At 51.1% G+C, this 19,201-nt stretch overlaps 2 protein-coding genes across 2 annotated transcripts; both read right to left on the bottom strand.

Moving 5' to 3' along the window:
- Positions 1-3,725: 3,725 nt before the first annotated feature.
- LOC122387080 (leukotriene A-4 hydrolase-like) lies at positions 3,726-5,177 on the bottom strand. Its single transcript, XM_043376913.1, has one exon. It carries the CDS (start codon positions 5,175-5,177, stop codon positions 3,726-3,728), a length of 1,452 nt encoding a protein of 483 aa, XP_043232848.1.
- Positions 5,178-10,218: 5,041 nt separating this feature from the next.
- LOC122387093 (leukotriene A-4 hydrolase-like) lies at positions 10,219-13,720 on the bottom strand. Its single transcript, XM_043376929.1, has 3 exons — positions 13,413-13,720; positions 11,297-13,185; positions 10,219-10,230 (listed from the first exon to the last, which is right to left on the bottom strand). The coding sequence occupies exons 1-2, from the start codon at positions 13,541-13,543 to the stop codon at positions 11,304-11,306; spliced, it is 2,013 nt and encodes a 670-aa protein (XP_043232864.1). The 5' UTR covers positions 13,544-13,720; the 3' UTR covers positions 10,219-10,230; positions 11,297-11,303.
- Between the last annotated feature and the right edge of the window lie 5,481 nt (positions 13,721-19,201).

Raw genomic sequence — 19,201 nt, 5'->3', positions numbered from 1 at the left:
GCTCCGACCTCTGGTATTTTCTCGCCGACCGCCGTATATACGAGTATGAGGCCTCGGTAGTTGGTTGATCCGCGTGATCACTCAGCAAAGAACCACCTTCGCCTCAGCTAACAATAAAATTAGCGAAAATCCATCGTCACCCGAACAGCCCAACGTGATAAAGCCACTTATTGCCAACCTGCGGCGGATTTTGGCGCACTCGTGGGCGATTGAAGACGGTGGTGCCCTCTGCAATATCTCGTCAGTCGTCTGTCGTCCTCCAACCGGGCAGTTGCCAGTTGCCAGTGGCGGCGGAATAGGGGGTGCAGGGGGTGCAGCTGCACCCCCATCGAAAAACATGGGGGTGCAAACATATCTTTTTGCATCCCCAAAATCCGTACAAGGGGCCCGTCGCACCATCCAATACATTTTCTGAAAACCAGTGATCGAGAAACGAACACTGATATGGATTCATCCGGGATGTCCAATTATGGTCAGGAGCGCCCCATGCTAGTCGTTGGGGCCCCCACACCGACTAGAAGTGTTCCGAGCCGCGTTTGGTGCTCTATGCGGCATCTGAGGGCCCCACGACGGCCTCAGAGGGCCCTTTTATGACGATCTCTGAGGGCTCCCACGACGACCTCTGTCCCCTGGGGCCCTACAACGGCCACTTAGGGCCCTCATGACGACCGCTGAGGGTCCCACAGAGACTCTAGGGCCCCAAGGAGACTCCAGAGGTAACGCTGGCCTCTGAGGGCCCTATGACGGCCTCTGAGGGCCCTTACGATCTCTGAGGGCTCTCACGACGACCTCTGTCCCCTGTGGCCCTATAACGACCACTAAGGGCCCTCATGACGACCGCTGAGGGTCCCACAGGACTCTAGGGGCCCCGCTGGCCTCTGAGGGCCCTCGAGACGGCCCTAGATCCAACTCAAGTCTGAGGGCCCATTTGGCTTCAGACGGCCCAGCGACGGCCTCTGAGGGCCCCAACATAACCAGGCTGCAGGGGCTATGCTGGCATCTGAGGGCCCTGCAACGGTCTATTGAGGGCCCTAACGATGGCCTCTAGCGGTCTTTCCAATGCCTCTGAGAGCCCGGCAAAGGTATCTGGGGGCCCATGAAGACCCTCACTATGGCCAAGGACCCTCATGACGACCTCTGATGATCCTCTCGAAGGCTTCTAAGGGCCCTCACAACAACTTCTGAGGACCCAAGGATGGTCCCTGAGGGGCTGAGGGCCCTGATGATGACCTCTCTGGGCCCTCACAATGGTCTCTAAGACCCAACGCAAGCTCCAAAGGCCCACGCCGGCGTCTGAGGGTTCCACGACGGCCTCTGAGGGCCTCGACGCAGGCAGGCTCCAGGGGCCATGCTGACTTCTGAAGGCCCTCTTGACGGCTTCTAGGGCCTAACGAAGGCTTCAAGGGCCAACGCTGGCCTCTGAAGAACCCTACGACGGCCTCGGAGGGTCTCACCTCAACGCAGGCAGGTGCCAGGAGACTTGGTGGCCTCTGAGGGCCCCGCAGAGTTCAGATTCAGAGTATCCAACGACCTTTGTGGACCTTACGAAATACGAAGGTCTCTGAGAGCTCACGCAGGCTCCTGGAATTCCACACTGATTCTCAGGCCCCATGTCGGCTTGTTGAGGCACTTTATCTGCTCTTGGTGCCCCGTCGCTGGCCTCTGAGAGTCTCAATGTCGAAACTTATGGGGCCATGGGCCCTACACCGGCTTTTATGGCCCCTACATCGACTCTTGAGACTCATGACCCATGAAATGTGGGACTAAGCGGCTTCAAAGTCCTAAGAATCCCCGTGCTGGTTCTAGTAGCCGCCAGCCGAATATTTGGGCTCACATGCGAGCTCCTTGGACCCCGTGCATATCCCAGGGGTCTACCCGCCTCTAAGATCCCATACATACTTTTGGGGCTCAAACGCTTGCCCCTGAATGCCCCACTGAGACCCCTTTTCTCTATTCAGTCCTCCATACCGGCTCCTTAGGCTAAACATCGGCTCCTGTGGCCTCCATCCCGGCTTTGGGGGGCCTCCATAAGGCTTTTTTGGGGTCCGATGCCGGTTTCTGAGGGCCCTCAAAAGACTTTCGAGCCTATACTGCCTTCTGAAACCTTTCAGCAACTTTCAAGGGACCGACCCTGATCAGGAGGGCTCATTCAGTCTGGGGAGTCTCTATGTGGTCGGTTTCCAAGGGGCTTCTAAACACGGTCTTCTTGGAACGGTCTCGTAGGGCACTCAATGGTCCACTGCGGATCCAGAAAAGTGGTTTGAGACGCTGCGGGTGGTGGCTAGACTAAAAGATTAGCCGATAAAAAGCCAGCTGCATTTGCTTCTTTATGCTTTCATTATTTGATATAGGTATGTACATTGTACACTGCAATTTCAAACCTTTTACAGAACTTGTGTGTATGGGGCTAGTTTTCCAAAATCTTCGTTTTTCAGAAATCAATAATAATCACTAAAAAAAAGTGAAGGGGGCCCAAAACTTCCAGAGGGGCCCCTTGAGAAAACTTTGCACCCCCATCCAAAATTACCTTCCGCCGCCACTGCCAGTTGCCACCACACCAGGTGCCGATTGCTATGCCTGCACCGGAGACGATTTTAAGTTTCACGTGAAAATGTTATTTCAGGACGGCCGAGATGACGACCTAACCAAAGCGTTCATGCTATGTATGTACGTGTAAGTAAATTTGCATTGCTGAGATAAACAGTAAACGCATAACACATTGAATGTGTTCGCATTGATCGAAACGCCTCCGAGCAAACTTATTGCCGAAAGACGGTTGTCCGTTGGGCGTTGCTAGCATCTTTTCGACCGTTGATGCTGCATTACCAAAGAGGCCATCTTAGATAACGCACCGTTCCTTCTATTCCACCCTCAGGTCTGAGGTCTGCCAATTTTTTCTCCTCCCCTTCACGCCTCTAATTCTCTGATCCGGTGCTGGGCAGTCACCTATATCCGGGGTGAGTCGTGCCTCCTCAAGAACAAGGTCAGGAGCGGTGGAGTGACCGTTAGCGGGGCTGGCTGCCCTGTCCACTGCAATGAACACTGGACAGTGGACAGGGCTGTCACCACAGCCCGTCACATAAGTTGCGCTCAGCAACGATGATACACCATGTTGGCCATACAGACCAATTTTTCACTCTAATTCCTGTCGTTCTTCCGGCTCTGCAATGATCTTATTAAACCGGAAGGACGCTGCAATGCAAAATAAAATAAAACGTATTAAAAACTCGAAGGTGATTTTTCGTCTCATTTCATTGACAGCTCTATAGCCGGATTCAGCTAAGGTGAGACAACACCTTTTAAAATTAGGTCACTTAACTTTACCTGGTCATAATCTGACTAAGTGACTTAATGCCAGCGGGTCGTACCAAGGCCGTTAGCATTATGGAATGGCGCTAGCCTGGCGAGGGATCAATGCAATGATAATGATAATGCCGTTTGTTTCACACCATCATTGGTGCATACACAGCATACAAGACCAAGTGGCACACAGTCATTTCACACAATATTAGAATACGTGATAAGAATCAAGGAATGCAGAACATAAAACTGCTATAGTTGCCAACTTTTTAAGGTTATTTGTGCTTTTTATCAATCTGACCCTGAACGATGAAAACATCAAACTATATCCTCTGAAGTCAAAATATTTCAACCTCAGCAGTCAGCCCACCCAGATACTAGTCAAGGCATCAACAGCTACAAAAGATACATCTGTGACAACCCATTTATTCAATCAGATTCAGGTCTTTCGCAACAGTATGCACCGATACAAACATCATGTACTTCTTGTTGTTCTGGTAGTTATCGATGGTTCGGTTGCGCATCTCCTTCCAGTCGTACAGTTCGCGGTAGAGAGGTCGGACGTACTTGAGCCTGCCGTGGGTGTTCACCATCTCCAGAACAGCCGGCACCTGCTCCTTCCACCGACCCCTGACGCACAGTCGCAGCCAGCGGTACCGGATCTCGGCGTTAGCGCGCGCGTTCATGTCGTAGAGCTGCTCCATCAGCTTCAGCTTGGTCAGCGTTAGTGGTGGCTGCTCGAGAAGCTGCGACAGGAACTCGATGATCTGGATGGTGGAGAGAGCGTTGATGTCAGCAGATGAGAAAGGCGCCGGGCTGGTTTCGTTCCAGTCGACCCATTGCTGACGCAGCCGACTGCAGGAGTCGATCAAAGATGTGTCGAACATCGGCGTGTAGGGCGGCATACCGGGAGAATCGAACCACGCCTTCCAGTCGACTTCAGCAAACAGAGAGTCCTTCGATCCCTTGGAAAAGTACTCAAAGAGATAGGAGAGGAAATCCCCGGAGTCGACCGCTAGGTACTTGTGCTTGTTCACGTAGGACTTCAGGAATGCTTCCATCTGGTCACTTCCGTCCATGAATTGTTCGAGATACCACAACAGAGCGTGGCCTTTCTCGTAAGCGATGAGTGAGAAGGCATCCTCGGGGTCAACGCCTTTCAACCTCGGCACGAGCCAGGTAAGGGGGCTAGTGATGCCGATCGTTTGCACGGTGTCATTGAGCTCCTTCCAGCCACTGGATGCCGTGAGATGCATCACAGGAGCTCCTTGTAACTTCCCGAGGATCTTTCTCTCGAGGAACATGGTGAAGCCCTCGTTGAGCCAGGAGTGCTCCCAGTTTCGGTTGGTGACCAGGTTACCGATCCAGCTATGGATGATTTCGTGTGCGACAACGTCAGTCATGGATCTATCTCCGACGAGAAGCGCCGGAGTGACGAACGTAAGACACGGGTTCTCCATGCCTCCATAGGGGAAGCTGGGCGGCAGCACCAGCAAGTCATACACACCCCAGAGGTACGGACCGAGCATGGTCTCGGTCAGCTGCAGCATCTGCTCCGTCTCGGCGAACTCGTGAGCGGCCCGATCGACAAGCTCCGGCTCAGCCCAGACGTTGGATCGCTCGCCCAGTGACCGTGAGGCCAGATCGCCGACCGCCAGCGCGATCAGGTAGGACGGAATCGGCACAGGCTGTCGGAACCGGAACGTCGTCCAGTTGCCGGTGGTTTCGTTACCTTCGCGAAGCGCGGACATGAGAGCTGTCATACCGACGGGCACAGTAATCTCGGCTGTGTAGCTCATTTTCACAGACGGCGTGTCTTGCAGGGGCACCATGGAGCGGCAGTGGATTGCTTGGCACTGCGAGAACACGTACGGCATCCTTTTGCCGGCCGTCTGCTCCGGAGTCAGCCATGCCAGCGCGGTGCTGTTGGCGCTAGTGCTGTAGGCGATCTTCACCCGTGCAGACTCTCCAGGCGGCAGCCAGTGGCGGCGGAAGGTAATTTTGGATGGGGGTGCAAAGTTTTCTCAAGGGGCCCCTCTGGAAGTTTTGGGCCCCCTTCACTTTTTTTTAGTGATTATTATTGATTTCTGAAAAACGAAGATTTTGGAAAACTAGCCCCATACACACAAGTTCTGTAAAAGGTTTGAAATTGCAGTGTACAATGTACATACCTATATCAAATAATGAAAGCATAAAGAAGCAAATGCAGCTGGCTTTTTATCGGCTAATCTTTTAGTCTAGCCACCACCCGCAGCGTCTCAAACCACTTTTCTGGATCCGCAGTGGACCATTGAGTGCCCTACGAGACCGTTCCAAGAAGACCGTGTTTAGAAGCCCCTTGGAAACCGACCACATAGAGACTCCCCAGACTGAATGAGCCCTCCTGATCAGGGTCGGTCCCTTGAAAGTTGCTGAAAGGTTTCAGAAGGCAGTATAGGCTCGAAAGTCTTTTGAGGGCCCTCAGAAACCGGCATCGGACCCCAAAAAAGCCTTATGGAGGCCCCCCAAAGCCGGGATGGAGGCCACAGGAGCCGATGTTTAGCCTAAGGAGCCGGTATGGAGGACTGAATAGAGAAAAGGGGTCTCAGTGGGGCATTCAGGGGCAAGCGTTTGAGCCCCAAAAGTATGTATGGGATCTTAGAGGCGGGTAGACCCCTGGGATATGCACGGGGTCCAAGGAGCTCGCATGTGAGCCCAAATATTCGGCTGGCGGCTACTAGAACCAGCACGGGGATTCTTAGGACTTTGAAGCCGCTTAGTCCCACATTTCATGGGTCATGAGTCTCAAGAGTCGATGTAGGGGCCATAAAAGCCGGTGTAGGGCCCATGGCCCCATAAGTTTCGACATTGAGACTCTCAGAGGCCAGCGACGGGGCACCAAGAGCAGATAAAGTGCCTCAACAAGCCGACATGGGGCCTGAGAATCAGTGTGGAATTCCAGGAGCCTGCGTGAGCTCTCAGAGACCTTCGTATTTCGTAAGGTCCACAAAGGTCGTTGGATACTCTGAATCTGAACTCTGCGGGGCCCTCAGAGGCCACCAAGTCTCCTGGCACCTGCCTGCGTTGAGGTGAGACCCTCCGAGGCCGTCGTAGGGTTCTTCAGAGGCCAGCGTTGGCCCTTGAAGCCTTCGTTAGGCCCTAGAAGCCGTCAAGAGGGCCTTCAGAAGTCAGCATGGCCCCTGGAGCCTGCCTGCGTCGAGGCCCTCAGAGGCCGTCGTGGAACCCTCAGACGCCGGCGTGGGCCTTTGGAGCTTGCGTTGGGTCTTAGAGACCATTGTGAGGGCCCAGAGAGGTCATCATCAGGGCCCTCAGCCCCTCAGGGACCATCCTTGGGTCCTCAGAAGTTGTTGTGAGGGCCCTTAGAAGCCTTCGAGAGGATCATCAGAGGTCGTCATGAGGGTCCTTGGCCATAGTGAGGGTCTTCATGGGCCCCCAGATACCTTTGCCGGGCTCTCAGAGGCATTGGAAAGACCGCTAGAGGCCATCGTTAGGGCCCTCAATAGACCGTTGCAGGGCCCTCAGATGCCAGCATAGCCCCTGCAGCCTGGTTATGTTGGGGCCCTCAGAGGCCGTCGCTGGGCCGTCTGAAGCCAAATGGGCCCTCAGACTTGAGTTGGATCTAGGGCCGTCTCGAGGGCCCTCAGAGGCCAGCGGGGCCCCTAGAGTCCTGTGGGACCCTCAGCGGTCGTCATGAGGGCCCTTAGTGGTCGTTATAGGGCCACAGGGGACAGAGGTCGTCGTGAGAGCCCTCAGAGATCGTAAGGGCCCTCAGAGGCCGTCATAGGGCCCTCAGAGGCCAGCGTTACCTCTGGAGTCTCCTTGGGGCCCTAGAGTCTCTGTGGGACCCTCAGCGGTCGTCATGAGGGCCCTAAGTGGCCGTTGTAGGGCCCCAGGGGACAGAGGTCGTCGTGGGAGCCCTCAGAGATCGTCATAAAAGGGCCCTCTGAGGCCGTCGTGGGGCCCTCAGATGCCGCATAGAGCACCAAACGCGGCTCGGAACACTTCTAGTCGGTGTGGGGGCCCCAACGACTAGCATGGGGCGCTCCTGACCATAATTGGACATCCCGGATGAATCCATATCAGTGTTCGTTTCTCGATCACTGGTTTTCAGAAAATGTATTGGATGGTGCGACGGGCCCCTTGTACGGATTTTGGGGATGCAAAAAGATATGTTTGCACCCCCATGTTTTTCGATGGGGGTGCAGCTGCACCCCCTGCACCCCCTATTCCGCCGCCACTGGCGGCAGCTGGACAAAGAGAGGCCGGCCAAGTGCGGGGTCCGGCTCGCCCCATTTCCAGTCGAGAGCTGCGCCAGAGGTCGGGTCGGTGACCTCGGTAATGTGGAGGTCACGGGTGTCGAGCACCACCCGTTCGGCGGCAGGGTCACGGCGCTCCACCTGGAGGTTCACTGAGCCGGTCAACACCTGCTGCTCGAAGTTAACCCGAAGCTGGAGGTGTGCGGCGGTGAAGACGGTTTTCGAAGGAGCGGCGAACGAGTAGGAGTCACCCTCGTCCCACGGCGCCAGATTCCATCTGTTCTTGGAGCTTGACTTCGCTCCTGCTGTCGTCACTGACCTGTTGGGATAAGGGATCGAAATTGAATGTGCTTCGTAATGCTATTAGAGTGGGTGCGGGCACCTTGATTTAATATGAACAGATCACACCACTGTTGCTCAGTGCTCAGTCAAATGGATTATAAATCATGCGCCATGCAATATAATAAGAGCCATTTAGCAATCGGACAAATATTTCTCAAATACGCTTCCACTTTCTATCCAGCTTATTTAAATAAATTCACAAACCTTTTCCTGGGCGTGGTCGACCCGTCTACCCACTGTGAGTGTGACTGCTCGGCCGCCGACGGGTCTGGCAGGAAGGATATGCCGCACAGCACACACAAACCTAGTTTGGAAATCAGACGCGGTGCTGCCATGACTATCCGCTGCAGCGGCTGGGGCCCGACTGAGGCTCACGGGTGCAGATCGACTGAGGATAGCCAGCCTCCAGCATCCCGCTACTCTGGCCCGATTTGGCAGGCGCTGGCGCTGCAGACTACAGTGTGTATGTATGTCAGGGACGCGGGATAAAGCAAAACCGCTCACCTTGTGACAAACACATTGTAGTTCCTGATGGTGCATTTATTTTGGAAAGAGGCATGACTGATACCGAGACGAGATTTAACTTCTGACTTGGTCGTAAGAAGATTATGTTAGGAACAACTCTCGATACAGTTAAGCATAAGCTCATCTAATATATTTTGTTGTTAAAAATTCTTAACCCCCGCCCCGTTGGGGGGGGGGCAATTTGGCCCCACCCCCTGTGGTTTTTACTGAATAGCAAGAAAACGACGGCAGGCAGCGCCGCTAAATTTTCAGTACCTTCCCGGGCAACAATTTGACACCTTCACACCAAATTTCAAGTCTTAGGTCACCTTAGGTCAGGAGTTATTGAGGTCAAACTGAGGTCATGTTCGAGCAAAAATGAGCAAAAAACATGCAATCTTGAAACGCTCACCAAATCTACAGTTACCAAGCAATTTCAAAGTTCTTTATATGGTCTAGTAGACAAAAAGCGGCGCTACAAAACTACGATCTCGGATTGTCAAACTTTTGGGTATTTGACCCCCAAAAATTAAAAAATTGATTTTTTTTAGAGAAAAACTAAAAAAAATCCAAAAAAATCCGAATTTTGAAAAACGGAATATATGTGATAGTTAGTCCCTGCACTCTTCTATATACATACATACCAAATTTCAGATTGATATCTCGTTTTTGGCCACGTTATAGCGAAAAAACTGTTCAAAAATGATGACGTCAAATTTTTAAACTCAATTTTTAGCGATTCTAGACCACGTAGGGCAAAACAAATACCACCGTTGAACTCCCCGTGACGAGCTGCATCGAATTGATACCCATTTTATGCAAGATATCAACTTTGAAATCCGCGGTGAAAGCAATCCGCCCCGACCGCGGCACACGACCGTGCCGGACAAAAACTTCAATAGCGCCGGTCTGCCCTGTGCTAGCGCCTTAATTCTTTAACAGTATGATTCAGAAATGGTTAGGGAATGCTATGGTATGGTGCACTAACGGGCACACACTGTGTAGACTGCTGTAGGTGAAACGAAAGCAAATATTTTTTTAGTAAAAAACTGCGATTGTAACATGATGGCAAATGATTAGATCACCGCCAAACCAAAAACGATGCGGCTTTTTGTGACCCGGCATGAGAAGCAGCAGGCTTTAGGGATCGTTGCCATGTATAATTTTTGCAGTTGGTATTAAATGAACGCACGCTAGCGGCGTTTGAACTTGCAAGTATCTGACAGTCATTTTACGACATAGAAAATGTCACGACTTCTGACAATCCTACACGAGGCCGGTTTTTTTTTTTTTTTGGCGCAAAATGACCTTTGCAGTCGACGCGCCCTAAAGCCCCAATAAACAACAACAAGGCCGGTTTTGACAAAAATATGAAAGCTATGTGATTTCAGATGCGTCAAACATTTGTTTGGTTAGCCATATAGCGATTTACTCGGTTTGGTAAACTTGACTTTTTGGTATTTATAGCCACTCATCAACCCCATTTGCATCACTGTGCACTGCGCGTGTTAACCTTCGCCCCAGTGGGGGGGGGGGGGGCATATGTTACCAACCTATCGCGTTTTTTGCGTGTGAATAATAAGCCGCTGCGCGTAGCGCCGCGCCGCTCGGAGTAGCTTGCTGTACCTACATCAATTTTGGACCATGTTTGAAATTTTTTACCCCAGGTCATGTCAGATCAGGTCACCAGGTTAAGTTCACTGACCAAGCCTTAAAACAGTTTGCAATCATGTCCAGCCTGCAGTGTTTGTCAGAAAGGTTTTAAACTTGGTGGATTGCATGATGTTAGGGGCAAATATAATTTGTATATCTCGAATTTTTTTGTGACCTAAGGTCAGGCCAGTAGCGTGACCTTTCCATTATAATTCAATGGAGAAAAATGAAAATGCCTCTAGATCCGTGTGTACGCATAGGAACAGTCCAACTATTTCAGAATCACAATGTTTTAAACCACCGGTGACGACCGGTGACGTCTTTTTTGCTTATAGCCTCTAGAAAGGTCATCCGATGTCATTTGAGGCTAGAAACAGATTTTTGCCAATAGCTCTCGATTGGAAAAAGATAGAACGTTGGGGATGGCTTCGTTGTGTTTGCCTTGTAAAGACGCATCGAATGATTTGCAACATGACCTATTTGGGCCACCACGTGACCTTGACCTGAGGTCAAAGTTTGACCTTGACCTTTCCAGGTAAGAAATATATTTTTCGAAGCAACTGAAGGAGCGAAACACGATAGTGCCATTGCCAATTTTTAATTTTACTGGTTGAAAAGTTATTCGTGAAAATTGTTTATACAAAAACAGCAATTATCACAATGTTTGACCTATGGAGGCTTAACCGTTGACCTGACGTCAATTATGATGACCTTATCAAAAGAGGAGTTCAAAAGCTATCGACTGCTTTTCCGTGCGTTTTTCAAGCTATTATAGTTCCTGAGCTAACGGCATGCTTTCTGAAAAATATAATGACATTTTGCAAATTTTGACATTTGATGACATCTGGTGACCCCAAAATTGCTCTAAGATGAAAATGAATGAAATGCCTTCAAACGTACGCATTGAGAGCTATCGAGTGCTTTTTACTGCGTATTTCTAGCCCTTTTAGTTTTTGAGTTAGAGGTGGGTGGTAACATATAGGGCGATCTCACTAGGGCGAAGTTAGCTGAGACCGCCACTGGGGCGCGGGTTAAAATACGTGATAAGAATCAAGGAATGCCGAACAAAAAATGGGGCCACTGTTAGTTCTAGTTGCCAACTTTTTAGGGTTATTTGTGATTTTAGGCATCTGGCCCTGAACGATGAAAACGTCAAACACTATCCTCTAAAACCAAACCATTTTAACTTCAACCGAGATACGAGTCAAGGCATCAACAAGTACAAAAGATACATCTGTGACAACCCATTTATTCAAACAGATTCAGGTCTTTCGCAACAGTATGCACCGATACAAACATCATGTACTTCTTGTTGTTCTGATAGTTCTCGATGGTTCGGTTGCGCATCTCCTTCCAGTCGTACAGTTCGCGATAAAGAGGTCGGACGTACTTGAGCCTGCCGTGGGTGTTCACCATCTCCAGAACAGCCGGCACCTGCTCCTTCCACCGACCCCTGACGCACAGCCGCAGCCAGCGGTACCGGATCTCGGCGTTAGCGCGCGCGTTCATGTCGTAGAGCTGCTCCATCAGCTTCAGCTTGGTCAGCGTTAGTGGTGGCTGCTCGAGAAGCTGCGACAGGAACTCGATGATCTGGATGGTGGAGAGAGCGTTGATGTCAGCAGATGAGAAAGGCGCCGGGCTGGTTTCGTCCCAGTCGACCCATTGCTGACGCAGCCGACTGCAGGAGTCGATCAAAGATGTGTCGAACACCGGCGTGTAGGGCGGCATACCGGGAGAATCGAACCACGCCTTCCAGTCGACTTCAGCAAACAGAGAGTCCTTCGATCCCTTGGAGAAGTACTCGTAGAGATAGGAAAGGAAATCCCCGGAGTCGACCGCTAGGTACTTGTGCTTGTTCACGTAGGATTTCAGGAATGCTTCCATCTGGTCACTTCCGTCCATGAATTGTTCGAGATACCACAACAGAGCGTGGCCTTTCTCGTAAGCGATGAGTGAGAAGGCATCCTCAGGGTCAACACCTTTCAGCCTCGGCACGAGCCAGGTGAGGGGACTGGTGATGCCGATCGTTTGCACGGTGTCATTGAGCTCCTTCCAGCCACTGGATGCCGTGAGATGCATCACAGGAGCTCCTTGTAACTTCCCGAGGATCTTTCTCTCGAGGAACATGGTGAAGCCCTCGTTGAGCCAGGAGTGCTCCCAGTTGCGGTTGGTGACCAGGTTACCGATCCAGCTATGGATGATTTCGTGTGCGACAACGTCAGTCATGGATCTATCTCCGACGAGAAGCGCCGGAGTGACGAACGTAAGACACGGGTTCTCCATGCCTCCATAGGGGAAGCTTGGCGGCAGCACCAGCAAGTCATACACACCCCAGAGGTACGGACCGAGCATGGTCTCGGTCAGCTGCAGCATCTGCTCCGTCTCGGCGAACTCGTGAGCGGCCCGATCGACAAGCTCCGGCTCAGCCCAGACGTTGGATCGCTCGCCCAGTGACCGTGAGGCCAGATCGCCGACCGCCAGTGCGATCAGGTAGGACGGAATCGGTACAGGCTGTCGAAACCGGAACGTCGTCCAGTTGCCGGTGGTTTCGTTACCCTCCCGGAGCGCAGACATGAGAGCTGTCATACCGACGGGCACAGTAATCTCGGCTGTGTAGCTCATTTTCACAGACGGAGTGTCCTGCAGGGGCACCATGGAGCGACAGTGGATTGCTTGGCACTGCGAGAACACGTACGGCTTCCTTCTGCCGGCCGTCTGCTCCGGAGTCAGCCACGCCAGCGCCGTGCTGTTGGCGCTAGTGCTGTAGGCGATCTTCACCCGTACAGACTCTCCAGGCGGCAGGTGGACAAAGAGAGGCCGGCCCAGTGCGCGGTCCGGCTCGCCCCATTTCCAGTCGAGCGCTGTGCCTGAGGTCGGGTCGGTGATCTCGGTAATGTGGAGGTCTCGGGTGTCGAGCACCACCCGTTCGGCGGCAGGGTCACGGCGCTCCACCTGGAGGTTCACTGAGCCGGTCAGCACCCGCTGCTCGAAGTTAACCCGAAGCTGGAGGTGTGCGGCGGTGACGACGGCCTTCGAAGGAGCGGCGAACGAGTAGGAGTCACCCTCGTCCCACGGCGCCAGATTCCATCTGTTCTTGGAGCTTGACTTCGCTCCTGCTGTCGTCACTGACCTGTTGAGATAAAGGATCGAAATTAAATGTGCTTCGTAATGCTATTGGAGTGGGTGCGGACATGCTTTAATATGAACAGATCACACCACTGTTGCTCAGTGCTCAGTCAAATGGATTGTAAATCATGCGCCATGCAATGTAATAAGAGTCATTTAGCAATCGGGCAAATATTTCTCAAATACGCTTCCACTTTCTTCTATCCAGCTTATTTCCATAAACTCACAAACCTTTTCCTGGGCGTGGCCGACCCGTCTACCCACTGTGAGTGTGACTGCTTGGCCGCCGACGGGCCTGGCAGGAAAGATATGCTGCACAGCACACACAAACCTAGTTTGGAAATCAGACGCGGTGCTGCCATGACTATCCGCTGCAGCGGCTGGGGCCCGACTGAGGCTCACGGGTGCAGATCGACTGAGGATAGCCAGCCTCCAGCATCCCTCTACTCTGGCCTGATTTGGCAGGTGCTGGCGCTGCAGACTGCAGTGTGTATGTATGTCAGGGACGAGGGATGACACAAAAACGCTCACCTTGTGACAAACGCATTGTAGTTCCTGATGCTCGTTGCACGTGCATTTATTTTGGAAAGAGACATGACTGATACCGAGACGAGATTTAACTTCTGACTTGGTCGTAAGAAGATTATGTTAGGAACAACTCTCAATACAGTTAAGCACAAGCTCATCTAATATATTTTGTTGTTAAAAATTCTTGACCCTCGCCCCGTTGGGGGGGGGGGCAATTTGGCCCCCCCTGTGGTTTTTACTGAATAGCAAAAAAAACGACGGCGGGCAGCGCCGCCAAATTTTCAGTACCTTCCCGGGCAACAATTTGACACCTTCACATCAAATTTCAAGTCTTAGGTCACCTTAAGTCAGGAGTTATTGAGGTCAAACTGAGGTCATGTTCGAGCAAAAATGAGCAAAAAACATGCAATCTTGAAACGCTCACCAAATCTACAGTTACCAAGCAATATCAAAGTTCTTTATATGGTCTAGTAGACAAAAAGCGGCGCTACAAAACTGTGATCTCGGATTGTCAAAATTTTGGGTTTTTGACCCCCAAAAATTCATTTTTTTAACTAAAAAAAATCCAAAAAATCCGAATATCGAAAAAAACGGAATATATGTGATAGTCCCTGCATGGTATGTATATGGTATGTATATAGAAGAGCTCTTCTATATACATACCAAATTTCAGATCGATATCTCGTTTTTTGGCCAAGGTTTAGCGAAAAAAAAAACTGTTAAAAATGATGACGTCAAATTTTTTAACTCAATTTTTAGCGATTCTAGACCACGTAGGGCAAAACAAAAACCACCATTGAATTCCCCGTGATGAGCTGCATCGAATCGATACCCATTTTATGCAAAATATCAACTTTGAAATCCGCGGTGAAAGCAATCCGCCCCGACCGCGGCACACGACCGTGCCGGACAAAAACTTCAATAGCGCCGGTCTGCCCTGTGCTAGCGCCTTAATTCTTTAACAGTGTGACTCAGAAATGGTTAGGGAATGCTATGGTATGGTGCACTAACGGGCACACACTGTGTAGACTGCTGTAGGTGAAACGAAAGCAAATATTTTTTTTTAGTAAAAAACTGCGATTGTAACATGATGACAAATGATTAGATCACCGCCAAACCAAAAAAGATGCGGCTTTTTGTGACCCAGCATGAGAAGCAGCAGGCCTTAGGGATCGGTGCCATGTATAATTTTTGCAGTTGGTATTAAATGAACGCACGCTAGCGGCGTTTGAACTTGCAAGTATCTGACAGTCATTTTACGACATAGAAAATGTCACGACTTCTGACAATCCTACACGAGGTCGGTTTTGACAAAAATATGAAAACTATGTGATTTCAGATGCGTCAAACATTTCTTTGGTTAGCCATATAGCGATTTATTCGATTTGGTAAACTTGACTTTTTGGTATTTATGACCACTCATCACCCCATTTGCATCACTGTGCACTGCGCGTGTTAACCTTCGCCCCAGTGGGGGGGGGGGGGGCATATGTTACCAACCTATCGCGTTTTTTGCGTGTGAATAATAAGCCGCTGCGCGTAGCGCCGCGCCGCTCGGAGTAGCTTGCTGTACATTAATTTTGGGCCATGTTTGAAATTTTTGACCTCAGGTCATGTCAGGTCAGGTCACCAGGTCAAGTTCGCTGACCAAGCCTTAAAACAGTTTGCAATCATGTCCAGCCTGCAGTGTTTGTCAGAGAGGTTTTAAACTTGGTGGATTGCATGATGTTAGGGGCAAATATAATTTGTATATCTCGTTTTTTTGTGACCTAAGGTCAGGCCAGTAGCGTGACCTTTCCATTATAAGTCAATGGAGAAAAATGAAAATGCCTCTAGATCCGTGTGTACGCATAGGAACAGTCCAACTATTTCAGAATCACAATGTTTTAAACCACCGGTGACGACCGGTGACGTCTTTTTTGCTTATAGCCTCTAGCAAGGTCATCCGATGTCATTTGAGGCTAGAAACAGATTTTTGCCAATAACTCTCGATTGGAAAGAGATAGAACGCTGGGGATGGCTTCGTTGTGCTTGCCTTGTAGAGACGCATCGAATGATTTGCAACATGACCTATTTGCGCCACCACGTGACCTTGACCTGAGGTCAAAGTTTGACCTTGACCTTTCCAGGTAAAAATATATTTTTCGAAGCGACTGAAGGAGCGAAACACGATAGTGCCATTGCCAATTTTTAATTTTGCTGGTTGAAAAGTTATTTGTGAAAATTGTTTATACAAAAACAGCAATTATCACAATGTTTGACCAAAGGAGGCTTAACCGTTGACCTGACGTCAATTATGATGACCTTATCAAAAGAGGAGTTCAAAAGCTATCGACTGCTTTTCCATGCGTTTTTCAAGCTATCATAGTTCCTGAGCTAACGGCATGCTTTCTGAAAAATATAATGACATTTTGCAAATTTTGACATTTGATGACATCTGGTGACCCCAAAATTGCTCTAAGATGAAAATGAATGAAATGCCTTCAAACGTACGCATTGAGAGCTATCGAGCGCTTTTTACTGCGTATTTCTAGCCCTTTTAGTTTTTGAGTTAGAGGTGGGTGGTAACATATGCCCCCATCTCACTAGCGCGAAGTTGGCTGAGACCGCCACTGGGGCGCGGGTTAAAATACGTGATAAGAATCAAGGAGTGCCGAACATAAAATGGGACCACTGCTAGTTCTAGTTGCCAACTTTTTAAGGTTATTTGTGATTTTAGGCATCTGGCCCTGAACGATGAAAACGTCAAACACTACCCTCTAAAAACAAAATATTTTAACTTCAACCGAGATACGAGTCAAGGCATCAACAAATACAAAAGATACATCTGTGACATCCCATTTATTCAATCAGATTCAGGTCTTTCGCAACAGTATGCACCGATACAAACATCATGTACTTCTTGTTGTTCTGATAGTTTTGGATGGTTCGGTTGCGCATCTCCTTCCAGTCGTACAGTTCGCGATAAAGAGGCCGGACGTACTTGAGCCTGCCGTGGGTGTTCACCATCTCCAGAACAGCCGGCACTTGCTCCCTCCACCGACCCCTGACGCACAGCCGCAGCCAGCGGTAGCGGATCTCAGCGTTAGCGCGTGCGTTCATGTCGTAGAGCTCCTCCATCAGCTTCAGCTTGGTCAGCGTTAGTGGTGGCTGCTCGAGAAGCTGCGACAGGAACTCGATGATCTGGATGGTCGAGAGAGCGTTGATGTCAGCAGATGAGAATGGCGCCGGGCTGGTTTCGTTCCAGTCGACCCATTGCTGACGCAGCCGACTGCAGGAGTCGATTAAAGATGTGTCGAACACCGGCGTGTAGGGCGGCATACCGGGAGAATCGAACCACGCCTTCCAGTCGACTTCAGCAAACAGAGAGTCCTTCGATCCCTTGGAGAAGTACTCGTAGAGATAGGAAAGGAAATCCCCGGAGTCGACCGCTAGGTACTTGTGCTTGTTCACGTAGGATTTCAGGAAGGCCTCAATCTGGTCACTTCCGTCCATGAATTGCTCGAGATACCACAACAGAGTGTGGCCTTTCTCGTAAGCGATGAGTGAGAAGGCATGCTCAGGGTCAACGCCTTTCAACCTCGGCACGAGCCAGGTGAGGGGACTGGTGGTGCCGAGCGTTTCCACGGTGTCATTGAGCTCCTTCCAGCCGCTGGATGCCGTGAGATGCATCACAGGAGCTCCTTGTAACTTCCCGAGGATCTTTCTCTCGAGGAACATGGTGAAGCCCTCGTTGAGCCAAGAGTGCTCCCAGTTGCGGTTGGTGACCAGGTTGCCGATCCAGCTATGGATGATTTCGTGTGCAACGACGTCAGTCATGGATCTATCTCCGACGAGAAGCGCCGGAGTGACGAACGTCAGACACGGGTTCTCCATGCCCCCGTAGGGGAAGCTGGGCGGCAGCACCAGCAAGTCATACACACCCCAGAGGTACGGACCGAGCATGGTCTCGGTCAGCTGCAGCATCTGCTCCGTCTCGGCGAACTCGTGAGCGGCCCGATCGACGAGCTCCGGCTCAGCCCAGACGTTGGATCGCTCGCCCAGTGACCGTGAGGCCAGATCGCCGACCGCCAGCGCGATCAGGTAGGACGGAATCGGCACAGGCTGTCGAAACCGGAACGTCGTCCAGTTGCCGGTGGTTTCGTTACCTTCGCGAAGCGCGGACATGAGAGCTGTCATACCGACGGGCACAGTAATCTCGGCTGTGTAGCTCATTTTCACAGACGGCGTGTCCTGCAGGGGCACCATGGAGCGGCAGTGGATTGCTTGGCACTGCGAGAACACGTACGGCATCCTTTTGCCGGCCGTCTGCTCCGGAGTCAGCCATGCCAGCGCCGTGCTATTGGCGCTAGTGCTGTAGGCGATCTTCACCCGTACAGATTCTCCAGGCGGCAGCTGGACAAAGAGAGGCCGGCCCAGTGCGGGGTCCGGCTCGCCCCATTTCCAGTCGAGCGCTGTGCCTGAGGTCGGGTCGGTGATCTCGGTAATTTGGAGGTCTCGGGTGTCGAGCACCACCCGTTCGGCGGCAGGGTCACGGCGCTCGATCTGGAGGTTCACTGAGCCGGTCAGCACCTGCTGATCGAAGTTAACCCGAAGCTGGAGGTGTGCGGCGGTGACGACAGCCTTCGAAGGAGCGGCGAACGAGTAGGAGTCACCCTCGTCCCACGGCGCCAGATTCCATCTGTTCCTGGGGCTGGACTTCGATCCTGCTGTCGTTACTGACCTGTTGAGATAAGGGATGGAAATTAAATGTAATGCTATTGGAGTGGGTGCGGACACCTTGCTTTGATATGAACAGATCACACCACGTTGCTCAGTGCTCAGTCAAATGGATTATAAATCATGCGCCATGCAATATAATAAGAGTCATTTAGCAATCGGACAAATATTTCTCAAATAAGCTTCCACTTTCTATTCAGCTTCTTTATAGATTCACAAACCTTTTCCTGGGCGTGGTCGACCCGTCAACCCACTGTGAGTGTGACTGCCCTGCCGCCGACGGGTCTGGCAGGAAGGATATGCCGCACAGCACACACAAAACTAGTTTGGAAATCAGATGGCCCGCTGCCATGACTATCCGCTGCAGCGGCTGGGGCCCGACTGAGGCTCACGGGTGCAGATCGACTGAGGATAGCCAGCCTCCAGCATCCCGCTACTCTGGCCTGATTTGGCAGGCGCTGGCGCTGCAGACTGCAGTGTGTTTGTATGTCAGGGACGCGGGATAACGCAAAACCGCTCACCTTGTGACAAACACATTGTAGTTCCTGATGCTCGTTGCAGGTGCATTTATTTTGGAAAGAGACATGACTGATACCGAGACGAGATTTAACCCTCGCCGGCACAGGGGGGAGGGGGTTGATGCAACCCCCCCCTAAGGTTTTTCGCGAATAACTCGCGTAAAAAGCGGCCGATCGCGACGAAACTTTCAGTACCTTCGCATTGATCAATTGTACACCTACCCTGAAAATTTCATGACCCTGACCTCAATGACC

This window comes from Amphibalanus amphitrite, unplaced genomic scaffold (genome assembly GCF_019059575.1).
Source record: "Amphibalanus amphitrite isolate SeventyFive unplaced genomic scaffold, NRLGWU_Aamphi_draft 000273F_arrow, whole genome shotgun sequence".
NCBI lineage: Eukaryota > Metazoa > Arthropoda > Thecostraca > Balanomorpha > Balanidae > Amphibalanus > Amphibalanus amphitrite.
Note: the sequence above shows the minus strand (reverse complement) of the source record. Positions and strands in the feature narration are given on the sequence as shown.

Excerpts from the sequence above, each read along its gene's own strand:
- LOC122387093 (XM_043376929.1), bottom strand. The coding sequence starts at position 13,543 with ATGGCAGCACCGCGTCTGATTTCCAAACTAGGTTTGTGTGTGCTGTGC. Across the intron at positions 13,186-13,412 it reads TCGGCCACGCCCAGGAAAAG|GTCAGTGACGACAGCAGGAG; the intron begins GTTTGTGAGTTT and ends TTATCTCAACAG.
- LOC122387080 (XM_043376913.1), bottom strand. The coding sequence starts at position 5,177 with ATGCCGTACGTGTTCTCGCAGTGCCAAGCAATCCACTGCCGCTCCATG.